At 51.6% G+C, this 14917-nt stretch overlaps 1 protein-coding gene across 2 annotated transcripts in view; it reads left to right on the top strand.

Moving 5' to 3' along the window:
* The window catches only part of Camk2a (calcium/calmodulin dependent protein kinase II alpha), a 65219-nt gene extending 56123 nt beyond the window's left edge, over nucleotides 1–9096 (top strand). For both annotated transcript variants that reach the window (XM_042692041.1, XM_042692040.1), the window contains 4 exons: nucleotides 2114–2189; nucleotides 4667–4761; nucleotides 8543–8771; nucleotides 8939–9096. In XM_042692041.1, the coding sequence (XP_042547975.1) occupies nucleotides 2114–2189; nucleotides 4667–4761; nucleotides 8543–8771; nucleotides 8939–8942 (404 nt within the window). In that variant the 3' untranslated portion in view covers nucleotides 8943–9096. The remainder of the gene's footprint in view (nucleotides 1–2113; nucleotides 2190–4666; nucleotides 4762–8542; nucleotides 8772–8938) is intronic.
* The last annotated feature ends 5821 nt before the right edge of the window (nucleotides 9097–14917 follow it).

The following is a 14917-nucleotide window of genomic DNA, read 5'->3' as shown; positions in this document are numbered from 1 at the left end:
GGTCTAATGAGACCTGGGCTGCTGGGATTCGAACCTGCTGTGGCTAGTGACTCAGGCCTGTGCTCAGGATGAGCTTCCACTGTGGGACTGCAGATGACAAGAGTGGCAGCTCTGTTCACAAAGTGTCTGGCATCATTCAGAGAAATGGGTGGATACATTCTGAACTTAGCTCTCAGAACAGTTCCAGAAGCTTGTTGCTATTCATATCTCCATTATACATGGGGGTAAACTAAGGGACAGGGCAATTCCCTTGCCCAAAGCATGGGGCCACAGAACCTAGGCCCTTGAGTACTCTGCTGGCTCTCCAGCTCTATGGAACTGTCCGTTCCCCGTGGTGGTCAGCACTGATGGCCTCTGCCCAGTCCAGCAAGCACCTGTGTGTGCTGCAGGCTGGTGGGCCCTTGTGTGGGAAGAATACAATGGACTTGCTGGCTCCTGTAGAGGTAGGGTGGCTTCTGTCACCTCCAGTGCACTCACTGAGATGCGTTGTGAGGTTTCCCTTCTCCAGAGACTAAACATATACCCTCACTCATTCAGTCAGGAAGGCCTGAGGGGACCAGGCCTAGTACAGGCTCCTGGGAAGCCCCAGCCCAGCCTCATATGGAGTGGAGGAAGAGCCAAGCATGTGCCAAGCAAGTGTGTAGAGTTAGTGTTATGAGAGTCAGCAGGCCATGGCCCTGGAGCCAGATCTCTGCACATGCATGCCCAATGTCCCTGCAGTCACAACCCCTCACGGAGCCTCAGTTTCCCCAGTAGTTTGGTAAGGAGTGTAGCTCCCTGGCCTCAAAGTGTACTTCTATCCCAGAAGACCTCTGATTCTCTAGCCTCCAGGGTCTCAGATGACATCGTGTGTGTGTATGAGTGTGTGTGTGTGTGTGTGTGTGTGTGTGTGTGTGTGTGTGTGTGTGTGTGTGTGTGTGTTGGGGGGGGCAGCATGGGCAGCTGGCAGGGAAGTCAGCACTGAAGCTGCCCTTGGTATCCGAGCTGCTGAGGACTTTCCAGAGCCCACTTTCTGCACAGTGCTGGGCCACTGAGGGTCTGAGTTTGAGGTTGAGCTGGAGCCTACGGAGGAGAGAAAGAGAGTTTGCCCTGGAGAAACGGAGACAGGCTACTATTGGGCTTTGCTGGGAGCCAGGACACCTGGCTACAAGTGTTATCACTGAGTCTGGGTCACCTTGGGTGTGACATGGGAGCCCGCTGCCCAAGCCTGACTCACAGGGGCCTTTCAGAAGGCAACCCTGGAGAGAGGCAGGAGCAAGTGGCAGTGTACCTACTGTGTGTCCCTACTATGTGCCAGGGTTAGGGACAGATGCTTTGAGTTCATCACATCCTCACAGCTGCAAAGCTTGAAAGGACCTAGCCTGGGATTTAGGAGAAGGTTTCTTTGGGACCGAAGCCTGTTTTGTTTTTTCTGCTACTGAATGAGTATAAGGTGATAGTGTGTCCATAACACAGACTCCGAACTGAGGCCCAGAACATCATGTGTCTAATAAGGAGACTTATGTCTAGCTGTCTACCAGAGAGACCGACTGCCTGGGGTGTTTCTGGGGTAGCCAGAGGAGAGCAACTGGGATTTGTTCATCCTAGTGTTCTAGGATTCGATTGGCTTAGATTAGATAGCTCAGTGTCTGAATCCTGTAGACACTCAAATTGAGCAAAATGCTCCCCCAGGCCCTGGGGTGAGAAAGCCCCAAGACTTCCCTCAGTGGCCCCAGGTTTGGTCATGGGGAACTTGGCTCATAGCTGGTGATTGGGTCTCCGGTGACGCTGCTGGGATTCACATGGCAAAGCAAGGTGGCAGGGAGGTATTGCTTAGAATCAAGCCCTACGCTCCACCCAGGTCTTGGAGGTAAAAGCTGGAGCTGAGCTGCTGCCCTTGGTAGCGGAGGGACCTGCCATCTGCATTTACTCTTCTGGGCCTCAGTTTCTTCTGTGACTCGAGGGCAATAATATCCAGCTGGCAGGGATAAGGCAGGGCTGAATGATATCACCCCCATGAGGTCTCAGGCCCAGCAGAGTCTGCCTGCACGACAAGGACTTGGGAAACAATAGTCAACGCTTCCTTATATACTATTATTACCATTATTTCTGTGTCCCCTTCCCTGCTTTGCAGTGCGGAAACAGGAAATTATAAAAGTGACAGAGCAGCTGATTGAAGCCATAAGCAATGGAGATTTTGAGTCCTACACGTGAGTCGGCTGGGCTCATTCTGCATGTTCTGTCTGAATGGCGTTCAGGGGGTACTGATGGCTAACTTTGGGGGTCTTCTTTGCTGACCCTTGTGTAACTGGCTCTGCATGCGCTGTGAATAAGACTAAAGTCACATTTCTGTTCTGAGCTCAGACTTTGTGCTTCTATCGAGCTTTCTGCTCACAACTGTTCTTCAGATCCAGTTCTCCCCTCCTGTTCCCCCTCGCAGCTCAATCCCTGGAGGACCCTCAACTCAACTTTGATTCCTTCCTATCCCAGTATGGGAAGGAGGGGAGACAGACAGGTCGCTCCTCGGGCCTGCCTAGTGGACCTGGGTCTCACCCTGCACCTCCTCCAGCTTCAGAGCTCAGCTGGGCACAGGAGCAGTTGTAGTTTCAGTGAGAAATCAGGAGAAAAAGTATCTCAAATCAGTACCTTAAGTCCTCGGAGGAGTAAGGCAACTGGCGTGTAAATAGCAGAAAAATGAAGTTGGTAGTTGGAGACTTCTCTCCTACACCTGTGCCCGCTCGCGGTGCTGTGTTCCACCGGCTTGGCTGCAGCGCCCCCTGGTGATCACTCATCACCCTTTCTGGTTTGGCCTAGAAGCGGGCGGTCATTAGGCCCCAGGGAGAAGGCATTATTCTGGTTTTAGGCCTTGGCATGTGGGCCAGTCCTGACAAGACCTGGGCCTCATGATCCCATCTATGCAGCTTGGTAGACACAGGCTAGAGGGACCCTTACTTGTTGGGTTAAGGTAAGATGGCCAGGGAGGCAGGGCTCTGGGGCAGCAGCTTCCTGGTTTTTGCTTGTGTCAAGATCTGCAGTCTGCCTCCCAAAAGCTTGGTAGGCCCCGTGCATTCTAGCCATGGGAGGGTTTTAGCTACTGTAGATGGCAAAGCCTAGAGATTCACTGGTTCTCTTGAGAGGAGCAAGGCCCTTGGAAGATGCACGTGTAACCCTGAGGTTGGCATGTCCTATGCAAATGTGGGTGCATGCACTTGTACATGTGTGTGCACGGTCATGACTGTGTGCACCAGGAGTGTGCACAGATGTGTGCTGGGGTGTGGCATAAAAGCATGGGAGTCCTAGCAAAGCTAAGTTGGGATGTATCCTGCTGATGGCTTTGATTAGTTTTTGTTTTTTTGGGGGGGTCTGGTCATGGGGCCTGAACTCTGGGCCTGAGCACTGTCCCTCAGCTCTTCAGCTCAAAGCTAGCGCTCTTCCACTTGAGCCACAGTGCCACTTCCGGTCTTTTTTCTGCTTATGTGGTGCTGAGGAATCGAACCCAGGGCCTCATGCATGCAAGGCAAGCGCTCTATCACTGAGCCACCTTCCCAGCCCTGCTGATAGCTTTGAAAAAGCAGTCAGGGAGCCAGAGAAACTGAGGTGGGCCTAAGCCACCTGTGTCATTTCTGAGGACCTCTCCCACCTCTATAATGCTACTTCCTCAGAAATTGTAGCCTGCTGTAGGTTCTTACCCTGGCTACGATCTCTCAGGCTCATGGTACCCTAGAGCCCAGCCCTTGAATCTATGAAAAAGCCCCTTCCTCTCACAGAGCCCTGAGTTTACCATAGATACGACTCAATTAGAGCAGATAGTTCTGAGACCCTAAACTTTAGGAGACAGCAAACAGAGTTTCTACAGGGAGGCTCCGCCCTCTGCCTGTCAGCACTCACACCCCACACCTTTAGAGGAGTCTGGATTAGAAATGGTCCTGAATACCCCCCAATTCACTTGAGCACAGCCCCTAATCCTTGGCGTAATACATCTGTAGAATTTGGGGTCCTGAGTAGAGAAGCAAGTTGCATGGGGCCACCCTGTAAAGCTTTTGTCCAGCTCAGATGTTGCTGAGCTTGACAACCTCTTTGAGGTGACTCCAGTTCCACTCTTGGTCGAGGGCTTGGCCTGTCCAGAGGCATTTCCTGTCCCTGGCTTCATTGCCTGGGACACAAACAACCCAGTAAATCTAGCCTTGGGGAAATAATTTGCTTCCTTCTCCTGCCTGCCTGTCACAGTCATCCCTCTAGGTACTCACCTGGCTTGGGGAATAGAAGAGATTCTTATGGAAAGGAAAAAGGTAGCTCCATCCCCGAAACACTCCTCTGGAGCCACTGCCTTGAGTCAAGACACAAGATAGCTTAGAGAGCAGGCTTCCGCTCATCCCTGCAGGCACCTGTACTGCACATATGATCCCACATGCCCAGGCCTGGCACTCTTGCTTCAAGAGATGAAACCGCATACTTAGGATCTCATAAACAGGAAGTGGCAGAACCAGGTCCTGAACCTGTGCTTCTGGATCTAGCTGGCACCAGCAAGTCAGCATCATCCTGTACTTGACAGGGTGCAAAGCTTTTTCCCCACCAACCTCCTCCTTCCTTGAGGCAGGCCTGACTGTTCTCTCTCGTGGGCTCACCCTCCATGGGTACAGTTACAAGCCACCCAGTCCTGTCTTTCCTCTGGCTTCCTTTCCCCCAGGAAGATGTGTGACCCGGGAATGACGGCTTTCGAACCCGAGGCCCTGGGCAACCTGGTGGAGGGCCTGGACTTCCATCGATTCTATTTTGAAAACCGTGAGCAACCCCTTCTCTCTGGGTACCTGTTGTCTGCTCTCTGTTCCATGTCCTGCCAATGGCACAGCAGAGTGACGGGCAAGTCCCAGGGGCAGCTCAGGAGCCAATGAAGAGGAAGATCCCATGTGCACAGGGGTTGGTACCTTCTTGGTTCCTTCTTTTAACTCTGGCTCATCAGCTGCCAACCAGGCTTCCACAGCGCCTCCTGAGACGGAGGCTGAGGCAGGGCAGGCAGGTGGGTCCCCCCGAGACCGGGGATAGATCTGATCATTTCTTCCAGGTTCAAACTCACGAACCTCCTGCTTTCGACTTATGAGTGCTGTGATTACAGGAGAAGGCCACCACATCTGGCTCTTACTCTCTTTTTATAGACAATGGAGCCTTCCTACTGGCTCACACCACAAACTGAAGTCATCTGGATGCCTGGACCATCCCCATCTGCCCAGCAGGTCACTAGCTGGCTCCTGGGTTGTTACACACTTCCTTACATAGGCGGGCAGTTTGGGAAAGCATGGGACAGCAAGTTCACTCTGCGGTGCCCCTGCTGTGTGTCTAGATCTCTGTTTTGCATGTCTGTCCTTCCTGTGTCTCTCCTCTGCAGGAGAGACCTCAGTAGCTTTGTAACCAAGGGCTGACAGGGTGTCAAGGCTCGGCCTAATAGAGAGTGCCTTTTGCCTGTCTGTGTCTCACTCAGGCCAAGGTACACTGGCTAGAATTCACTTAGGATTTGGAGGAAGGAGCTGAGAGGTATAGGCAGGACCCACAGATGAAGGGCACACACAACTGGGCTACGTACCATGATTTCAGGTGATACTGACACCACTTCCAACATAGGCTCACACAGTGAGAGAGCTACTCCAGTTTAATTCTCTTTGAATACTCTGACCTCATTAAAAGGAAAGGGCAAGTTGAGTGTCCACACTTTCTAATTTCTCTCTTAATCAACGTCCCAAAGATTATATCACTTTATTTTCTACACTTATTATTAACTTTTCATTCTGTGTCCATAAGTGATTGCATTAGAAAGTTTTCTTTTGTGTGTGTGTGTGCGCCAGTTCTGGGGCTTGAACTCAGGGCTTGGGCACTGTCCTAAGTGGTAGGCTAGTGCTCTACTAGTTAAGCCACAGCTCCACTTCCAGCACTGTTACAGTTTATTGGAGATAAGAGTCTCATAGAGTTTCCTGCCTGGGCTGGCTTTGAACCTTGCTTCTCAGATCTTTGCCTCCTGAGTAGCTAGGATTACAGGTATGAGCCACCAGCACCTGACTTAGAAACTTTTCTTTTACAGTTAGCATTAAATTATTAGTAGAATGAGTCAATTAGGGACATATTTTCATAACAGAACTTCAGGTGGCACTTGTATGGTGAAAATAATGAAGGTGGTACCTCTGTGACTGAAGATCCAGTTTGACTCTGTCACTCAGAAGGGAAACTGAGGCTCAGAGAGAGGATGTGACTTGTCCAAAAGAATCCAGACAGCCAGTGGCAGAACCCGGCCCTAACGCACTCCCACACCCTTCAGTTGTGGGGGTGACCCACCCAGGCTGTCCCCACTGGGGCAAGCGCCCTAGGGACTAACACCCTACACTTGATCTGCACCTCTCTGGCTTAACTGTATATGGTACAGAGACTCCAGGGAACTCCCAATTTTTTTTAAGAAAGGCTGTGAATATTAAAAAAAAAAAAAAAAGCTATAAGTTCTTAAGGAATCAAACTGATTCACTATAACTAGCAATGGTGATTGAATTCTCACACACAGAGACCACCTGCAGGTCACTATGGCTGCCTCTGCCCTCTGGGAGAGGGGGAACTGGTTTTCCAGTTTAAACCCTCCAATAAACCCTCCAATCCCCTTCACCCCAAGCATCAGGTCAAAGCTCAACTCCAAAGCTATAGATGACCACAAGCACTAAACACAGGCTAAAGCTCAACTCCAAAGATATAGATGACCACAAGCACTAAACACAGACCACCACCCCCCCCCCCCACACACACACAGCCTGCCTCAGGTAGTGACCCCATTCTAGCACTGGCTCCTGGACTCCCTAGTCACCTCCAAGGCAGGAGACAAGACCCAGAGGAAGCGCTCACTCTGAACAGAGCATTTCTTCCCAGCTGCCACTTCTTCAGAGGGCCTGACCCCACCCATCTTCTGCCCTGTCCTTGAGGGTGGACCCTGAAAGCCACTCATCTTGTAGAGAGCCATGGAATTGATGTGGCATCCCAGAGGATTCCAGCCCTTAACAATACCCAGTGAGGCCCATGCTCCCATGCAATGCTAAGCTGGTTGTTTCTTCTGACTGCTGTGGGATGCCCTACTCCAGTTCCACCAAGACCACGACTTCTTTTAGGTTTCATTGCATTTCTTTCAGAAAATGGACACAACTTAAATAAGCCAAGTCAGATGTCTTCTCTGGGCCTCAGTTTCCAGATCTAGCTAAACAGATGCATTGAAATAGGTGGACTTGTGTGTCTCCAGCCCTGTTTGCTATCAGGGACAGTTATGAAAGTCTCCTTGCATTTTATAGGAGGGCTACTTGGTGACCTTTGACCTCCAAGGTTACTCCCAAGCCTTTGGCATGAAAGGTCAACATTCTACAAGTCTGACTGCCCAGAATTCTAAGCCTGTTATCCTGTTTGTCTAAGACTTAGGATTTTGATTGCTTATCCCAAGCCGGGGAATAGCATGACTCAAATATTAGAATGTATATTACTGGATGCCTTCTTCAGTCCAGAGGATAAAAACATATATTTGACTTTTTTCAGGTAATAAGTGGCTCACATCAGAATCAGGGGGTTGAGGAAGGGAAGGGTGGAGGTCAGACCTGCACTTTAAGTAAGTTATCTACGGGATCAGACACTTAAAGGGAAGGTTTCAGTTCCAGTTAGAGATAAGAAGTCTAACTCTTACCTGCCTAGGTCATTTGTTGTCTCCTGTGCTTTTGTTTTCTATCTTGATGATTGGGTTTCTGGAACCACGGTTAAAATAGAATTAATAATAAAAAGGGAAGATTCATTGTTTATATAATGGGAGCAGTTTCAGGGAATTTGATCAGTTCTGTCCTGGTTACAAGATCTATGAACTTCCCTCTCACTCCATGAGCACAAACACCATCCTAAAAGCTAATGGTCCTATGCCTATTGTTCTAATATTCCCCAGGTTTCTAGCATCTGGTCTGTCACAGTAGAGTTGACAGGTGAGGCAGGGGCCCTGGGCCATGTCTGAACTACCCACGTCTCATGTGCGCTTAAGGATGTGTTACATTTGAGTCATCTTCCTAGCAAAAAAAAAATGAAGAATGCTCACATTAAGACTCTGATGCCCAGATTTGCTTGAGAAACCAAGTGGAATGGGTCTCATTTATTTGCGTAATTGCTAAGTCCAGGCAGAAGCTGTGGGCAGGACATCCTTTAGCTGGGGCAAGGAGTTCTCTTCACCACCCTCCGCATCATAGGGAGACAGGGAATGAATAGTCTAACATCTTAGAGCCAGGCCTGCCTCCTTGTTTACCTGGGATCTGGGTTTGAGACACACCTAGTCCACCCGGGGACTATACGCATCTTGGCCCCATATTTATATCCGTCTAAGAGGCTTTGATTTTAAAGTGTGAAAGGCTGGGCCTGTCTGAAATATCCATTGTGGCTCAGCTGGGACTTCATGTCCCCATTACCAGCAGTTCTACCTTGGCTCCCAGGTAGCTGAGTCTCGTGTGAGGAGCTCCCTTTGGGAACCCCCCCCCCCCCCAACTCTATCTCCTCTGCCCCTCCCACCCGCCTCCAGTGTGGTCCCGGAACAGCAAGCCTGTGCACACCACCATCCTGAACCCCCACATCCACCTGATGGGTGACGAGTCGGCCTGTATCGCCTACATCCGCATCACGCAGTACCTGGACGCGGGCGGCATCCCGCGCACGGCGCAGTCGGAGGAGACCCGCGTCTGGCACCGCCGGGATGGCAAATGGCAGATCGTCCACTTCCACAGATCCGGGGCGCCCTCGGTCCTGCCCCAGTAAGAGTCCCTCCTGCCCGCCCTGACCCCACGGGGCACATGGGAAGGCTGCAGTGGACGGGCGGGGGCCGTGCCAGGGAGGGGCCTGGGGGCCGCAGGCCAGGCAGGGGCGGGCGGGGCGGGCGGGGGCCCCCGGGCTGATGCCAAGCATGCCCCATGTCTTACAGTTGAAGGACCAGGCCTGGGTTACTGCGCTGCTGTGCGGAAGAGACGCACTTTTGTCGGTGGAATGTGATTGCTGGTTCCCTCTCTTGGATTTTGCTGGAATTCTCCCCTCCTGTCACCCGACCATTGTCAGCTGTGCATCTGCATTGAGAAAACCTGCTTGTCCACAAAACAGCCATCCCAACTTCGGAGCAAATGGCCAGATTCCCTCCACCCCCCCCCCCCCCCCCACACACAACCATACACACACATCTTGCCTTTCAATCCTGTTCCTTCCCCACCAGTGTGGAGGGGGGCCAGGGACCCCCCAAATTCCACTCACTGCTGTTGTCTGGCCTGGTCTTGGTTGTTGATGAGAACACCCCAACTGTGTGTTCACCAGATTGGGGGAGAATGAGAAGCATGTGGCCAGGGTCCCTCTCAGATCTCTCTTCTTCTGGGGTCCCTGGAAAAGCCCCGAAGACCCCCCCACAAATCCCTGATCCCAGCCTCCCTGCGGGAGAAGATGAGAGAGGAGCCGAGGCTGCTAGAAGCTGCTGCATTGAACTGCTACCTCCTGACCTTCTCCCGCCCTGGGCTGGTCCACCACAAAGGAGCAGGGATGGACTTGAGGACCGAACCCCTCCCACAGCACTGTGTGGGAGTTCCACCGCCCCCTCGATGCCACACCCCTATGGCAAAGTTCACCTCCAGCATTAACCCTGCCCACCCAGCCTCAGCATCCCTGGAGAATTCCAGCCTCATCCTGAGGGAGAGGGAAACAGAGGCTGTTTGGAGAGCAAAGGGAAGCCACCTTTAGGTACACTTCTACTTGGACCGCATGCCTTTTTATAGCCAAACTTCTGTGTATTTCGTAAATGGATTTCACGTTCCTGGATATTTCTGTAATAATGAAAACCTCTCAAGTTGTTGTGAGGTGTTTGGGCTGGGAACGGGGTGGGGAGAGGGGTCAAGGGTAGACTTTATTCGGTTCTAGATTTTGTTCTGTTTTGCTTTTCTGGTCCTTTCTGGGGTGGAGCTTATCACCTGTGCTCACTTGAGGTGGATGGAGCTCCAGGAGCCCAGTCCGTCTTCAGGTCCTGAGGTGCGGGGGCAGGACACCCACTCGGCTGCCATGTGACCAGACTGTGAGTCAGGCCAGGGAGAGCGCAGAGGCTGTCAGGAGAGAAACACCTCAGCTTTGCTTTGCTCTTCTCACACTGGGCTCCCCAAGACTGCACTTCCCAGGATTTCTTCTTCCAACATCCGAATGCCACCCCTATCCACTTCTGGGGTCCCTGAGCATGGGTATTCATGGCTATCTCCCCCCACTTTGGTATCTGACAGCCGAAGCAGAGCACCAGAACCTTCTTATTACACCTCATCCAGAACCTCAGGTTCTTCCTCTCTTTCAATCTCTCTCTTCCATGCACTCTCTCTCTCTCTCTGTCTTCCTTCCTCCTTCCTCTCTCTGCACTGTTTTCTTTGCATGACTTTATATGCAGTAAGTTGAAAAAAAATATGAAAAGAAGAAAAACACTCAGCAACATCAATCTATATGTTTTGGACAAAACAAAAAACACACAAAAAAGAGGTGTATTCTTGGTGTCCAACTCAGAATTACGTGGCTGCCTCTCTGTGCTTTTGGCCTCTGTGTGGCCGTGTTTTGCCAGCATGAGATTCTGTCCCCTCTGGTGGATTCTAGGGGAGGAAGAGCCACATCGCCAAGGGTTTGGAGGAGGTTTAGTTCCCCGCCAACTGTCCTGGGTGTTGTTGGAGCAGAACTGGGTTGTGAGCTGTCTGCTGGGCCCTTGGCTCAAGTCCCACTGCTTAGGGACAGGTAAGACAGGCCGGACTACAGGCCAGGAAAGAGGCTGCGCAGGCCTCTAGTTTCTAAGCTGGCCTATCACTGGCCTCTGGTCTCAGCAGAGACTCTGCTGCCTAGGCCTAAAGGTAGCCTCTGGCCTTTCCCAGGCTCAGAGGGCCTCTCTCAGCAAGGCCCAGCGAGCCCATTGTTCCAGCAACAGAACTGCCTGTCTCTCTGTGAACTGCCAGTTCCCATGGCCATCCCCAGCCAAAGGTGAAGGGGAGGGTGGCCTTCACCAGGGGATGCCACAATCTCCAAGCAAGGTCTGGTCCCTTTTTCAGCCTCAGTTTCTCTGCCAGTTGAAAAGGTCAAGTGTTCCTATTTAGGCTGGTGGAGAATCAAATGGATGGTGGTATGAAGCCCAAACCTACTCATGGGACTTACAGGGTTTGTTACTGGCTGGCCTTCTATTGGCTTCAGGCCCGGCCAGGCCCCATCCTCTCCCCTGCCTGCCCCTCATCCCCCTCTTTGGTGCCTGTCCCTTGCTCATCAGCAGTGGACTGTGGGGGAAAGAGAAGTGGCTGCGGGGTTAATAGGCTTCAAGTTCCAGTTCAGACCAGACTTGCTGTGTGACCTTGGGCGAGTCCTTTCCCTCTCTGGACCTTGGTTTCCCTACAGAGGAAACTGAGGAAGAGGACCCCCACGTTCTGCCTTTTATTGGCTGTCACACCTCCTGTCCACTGAGTGCCTCTCCAAGAGCCAGAGAAGGAGAGGCAGGTCCCTCCCCCAGGCTGAGTTGGCCCGTACTGCAAAGGTCACTCCCACTTGCTATAGACCCTGGGGACCAAGGTGACCCTGAGACAGCAGGCAAGGAACTGGCAGAAGACATTGCCCACCCTCATCAGACAAGCGACACGTGTCTCCAAACACCTTCTAGATGCAAAAATCAAACAAGTCCCAACCCAGGCTCTGGCATGCACATATGTTTACAGGGAAGCACTCTCCGGGGTTTGTGCCATTGAGGCTCAGATCCTGCCCTAGGCCTCCTCCCTCCCTTTAACGGGAGCCCCTCTGGGGGTGTGTTGGCCAGGCTCCCCATGCTGGTTTCTTCGTTATTACTCGTTTGGGATTTTGTTTCCGTTCTTTTTCTTTTTCATTTTTTTTTAAATGTGGCTGTGAACTTGAATGACCACTGCTCAAACTTTCTGCTACTGGGGGGGGAGGGGGTGGGCAGGGAAGAAGGGGCATCTGTTTTATTCTTGGTGTTTTCAGTGCAATAAATAGCTACAAACTTCTGTGCATTTTATGTCTCTCAGTCTTGCCAAGTTGGGGGGGGGGTGGAGAGGGGGAGGTCCTGATCTAGATTTCTCCTATAGGGAAATGAAAGTATTCATTGTGATTGGGTCATCCTGGGTCACAGGCTCAAGGCTGTGTCAATCACTGTGGTTGAGCCAATCAAATGCCTCACCTTAGAACCACAGATGAAGTTGGCTTCCTCTCTGGCACTTGGAAATGGATATGGGTTACCACAAACAGACATGAGCTAAAATCCCCCTTGAGAGCCTCTGGACAAGTTCCATCTTCTCCAGGCCTCTGTTTCCTTTGGATAAGAAGAAATTTGCTCCAGAAAAAGTCCTCCCCATTGGTTCTCTTCGCCCAGCCAACCTTAGAAAAATGGGAAGTATGGTGTTCTTTTTTTTTTTTTTTGTCCAGTCGTGGGGCCTGAACTCTGGGCCTGGGCGCTGTCCCTCAGCTCTTCAGCTCAAGGCTAGCGCTCTACCACTTGAGCCACAGCACCACTTCCGGCTTTTTTTCTTTTTGCTTATGTGGTGCTGAGGAATCGAACCCAGGGCCTCAGGCATGCAAGGCAAGCGCTCTACCACTGAGCCACCTTCCCAGCCCAGTGTGGTGTTCTTTTTATTTACAGATATGTTTATGGACTTTATCCAAGGAATCTTAGGACCCACTCACCACAGACTGGTCCTGAGCCCAAGCTGTTCACCTCTGAGAGCCAAGAAGAATCAGGGTGGTAACACAGGGGAGTTGGCCCCCCTTGGCCCACAAATAAGTGTCAGCTCCAGGATGTTAATGGGATGTGGGCTTTGATCTACTTACTCTAAACTATGTTTCCCTCACCAAGAGACCTGCATTCCAAAGGTCCAAGGGATGTCCATGCACCAGGTGCCCAGGATTTCAGGGTCCCTGCACCAGCTTCCATCTGGGTCTGTTCTTGCGTTTGCATAGGGTGACCAGGGGGAGTGTGTATTGGAGTTAGTAACTCCTTCCAGCTCTACTTGCACCGCCCAGGCTTCTCCACCTGGGCAGGGCCTCAGGCTTTGGGTGCCATTTCAGGAACTTACCAGCAGGTGGCAGCACAGGAGTGGTTACAGAGGTCCTCAGCCACAATCTTACCAGGCTCTGGGGTGGCCCAGTTGATTTCAAGAGATGCTTTTAACTTTCAAAAAAGTATCAACTCCACTTGAAATATTGTTTGTATTTCACAGGATCATGGTGCTCTCTAGTTCACAAAGTGTTTTCACAATACTTCTTGCCCTAGTTACAGCAGCCTTGTTTTGAAGAGGAAGGTAAGGAAACTCGGGAAGACTGCTTACAGATCCTGTGCCAGGATTTACCCAGCTTTCTAATGCAAGTTGAGGCCCCTCCAGGGACCTCCCATGTCCACTCAGGATGGCAGCAGACTATGACTGGGTTTCTTAGAAACTCCCCTGTCTTTAACTACCAATTCATTCCCAGCTTCACCTCTCATTGTGTATACCTGCTCTATCACAAATGGGTTCAGGTCCCTCCTTGAGCTTCTGCAGCACATCTACCTATTCCAATTATGCCTAGAAGTCAGCTAAGCAAGAATCTACCAAATGGTATGTTCCTACAGGCAGGAGAAGAGAATCTGCTGCATGTGCTCAGGACATGTGTGTGTGTGTGTGTGTGTGTGTGTTGATGTTGGTGATGGTCCTAGGCCTGTGCACTGCACCTTAGTATTTTCACTCAAAACTGGTGCTCTACAATATAAGCCATTATTCCATTTCTGGCTGTTTGTTGGTTAATTGGAGATAAGTCTCATGGACTTTTCTGCCTGGGCTGCCTTTGAACTGTGATCCTCCAATCTGAGTAGCTAAGATTACCAGTGTGAGCTGTGAGATTCGTGTGACTGGATTGAACGAGAAGCAGAGAAGGAAGGGCCTGAGCATTCTCCATGCCCCCTACAACCACAATGGCTGCCACTTCCTAGGTGCTGGCCAAGCGCAGACAAGCCTCATCATTGTGTGCATTCTCAGTCCTCTGCACAGCCTCTGGCACTGGGCCCAATCATTCTTCTCATTCCACAAGTAGAGAGACTGAGCTGCTGAAGCCTCTCAGCATGGCCCAGGTGTGGAGGAAGCTTCCTCGGCCGTGCAGGAGCCAGGCTGGGCTCCGAGGATCATCGAAGGAGGCAGACAGTCTCTGGTCCCCCAGGAATCCCTGAAAACCCAGAATAGGATGGGGACACACTGGAGGCTGGGCAGTGAGTAGGACCCTGGAGGAAAACAGGCTTAGGAGGAGGTTGCAGGGGTGGGGATGGGGAAGCAGAAGTGCCAGAGGGCTGAAGGAGCCCTGAGTCTTCCGTGCTGATGCTGGTGACTTTTCCAGGAGATGGGTGGGGCCCAGGAGCCAGAATGGCCTTCCTTGGCTTGGTTGTAAATTCATCAGAAAGTGTCCAGCAAGTGCTGGACATGCTAGCAGAGGGTAAGGTGGAGAGGTTTGGTTCTCTGGGAATGGCCTCTCTGCTCGTCCTGCCTCCCCCAGCCAATCCCTGCTCCCTTCTCCACTTGGCCCCTCCAGGTCTCACAGAAGCCACTTCCCTCAGGACTGCCTGGCCTGGACATTCCTTTCCAGGTCCAGGGAGACAGAGCTAGTGCTGGACTAGTGCACACCCAAGAAAACAGGGGGTGACTATCCCCAGTCCCCTCAGTGGGACCCTGAGTGAGTCACATCACTTCTCTGGCTTCTTTTGTTTATTGTAATAAATTGAACCTGTGGTCCTCAGATGGTGAGATATCAAGATGTTTTGGAGAGTAACCCTCCTGTGATACCCAGGCTCCTCTGGGAGCCCAGGATGAAGGCCTGGAAACACCTCATCACCCGAATCGTTAGTCTCCATCCCCTGACTCAGATCAATATTGAAAACAGGCCCCTT

This window comes from Dipodomys spectabilis, unplaced genomic scaffold (assembly GCF_019054845.1).
Source record: "Dipodomys spectabilis isolate Male_0828 unplaced genomic scaffold, ASM1905484v1 ptg000147l, whole genome shotgun sequence".
In the NCBI taxonomy this organism is placed as follows: Eukaryota; Metazoa; Chordata; class Mammalia; order Rodentia; family Heteromyidae; genus Dipodomys; species Dipodomys spectabilis.
The sequence above is the reverse complement of the archived record's forward strand: the minus strand, read 5'-3'. Positions and strand labels throughout refer to the sequence as shown.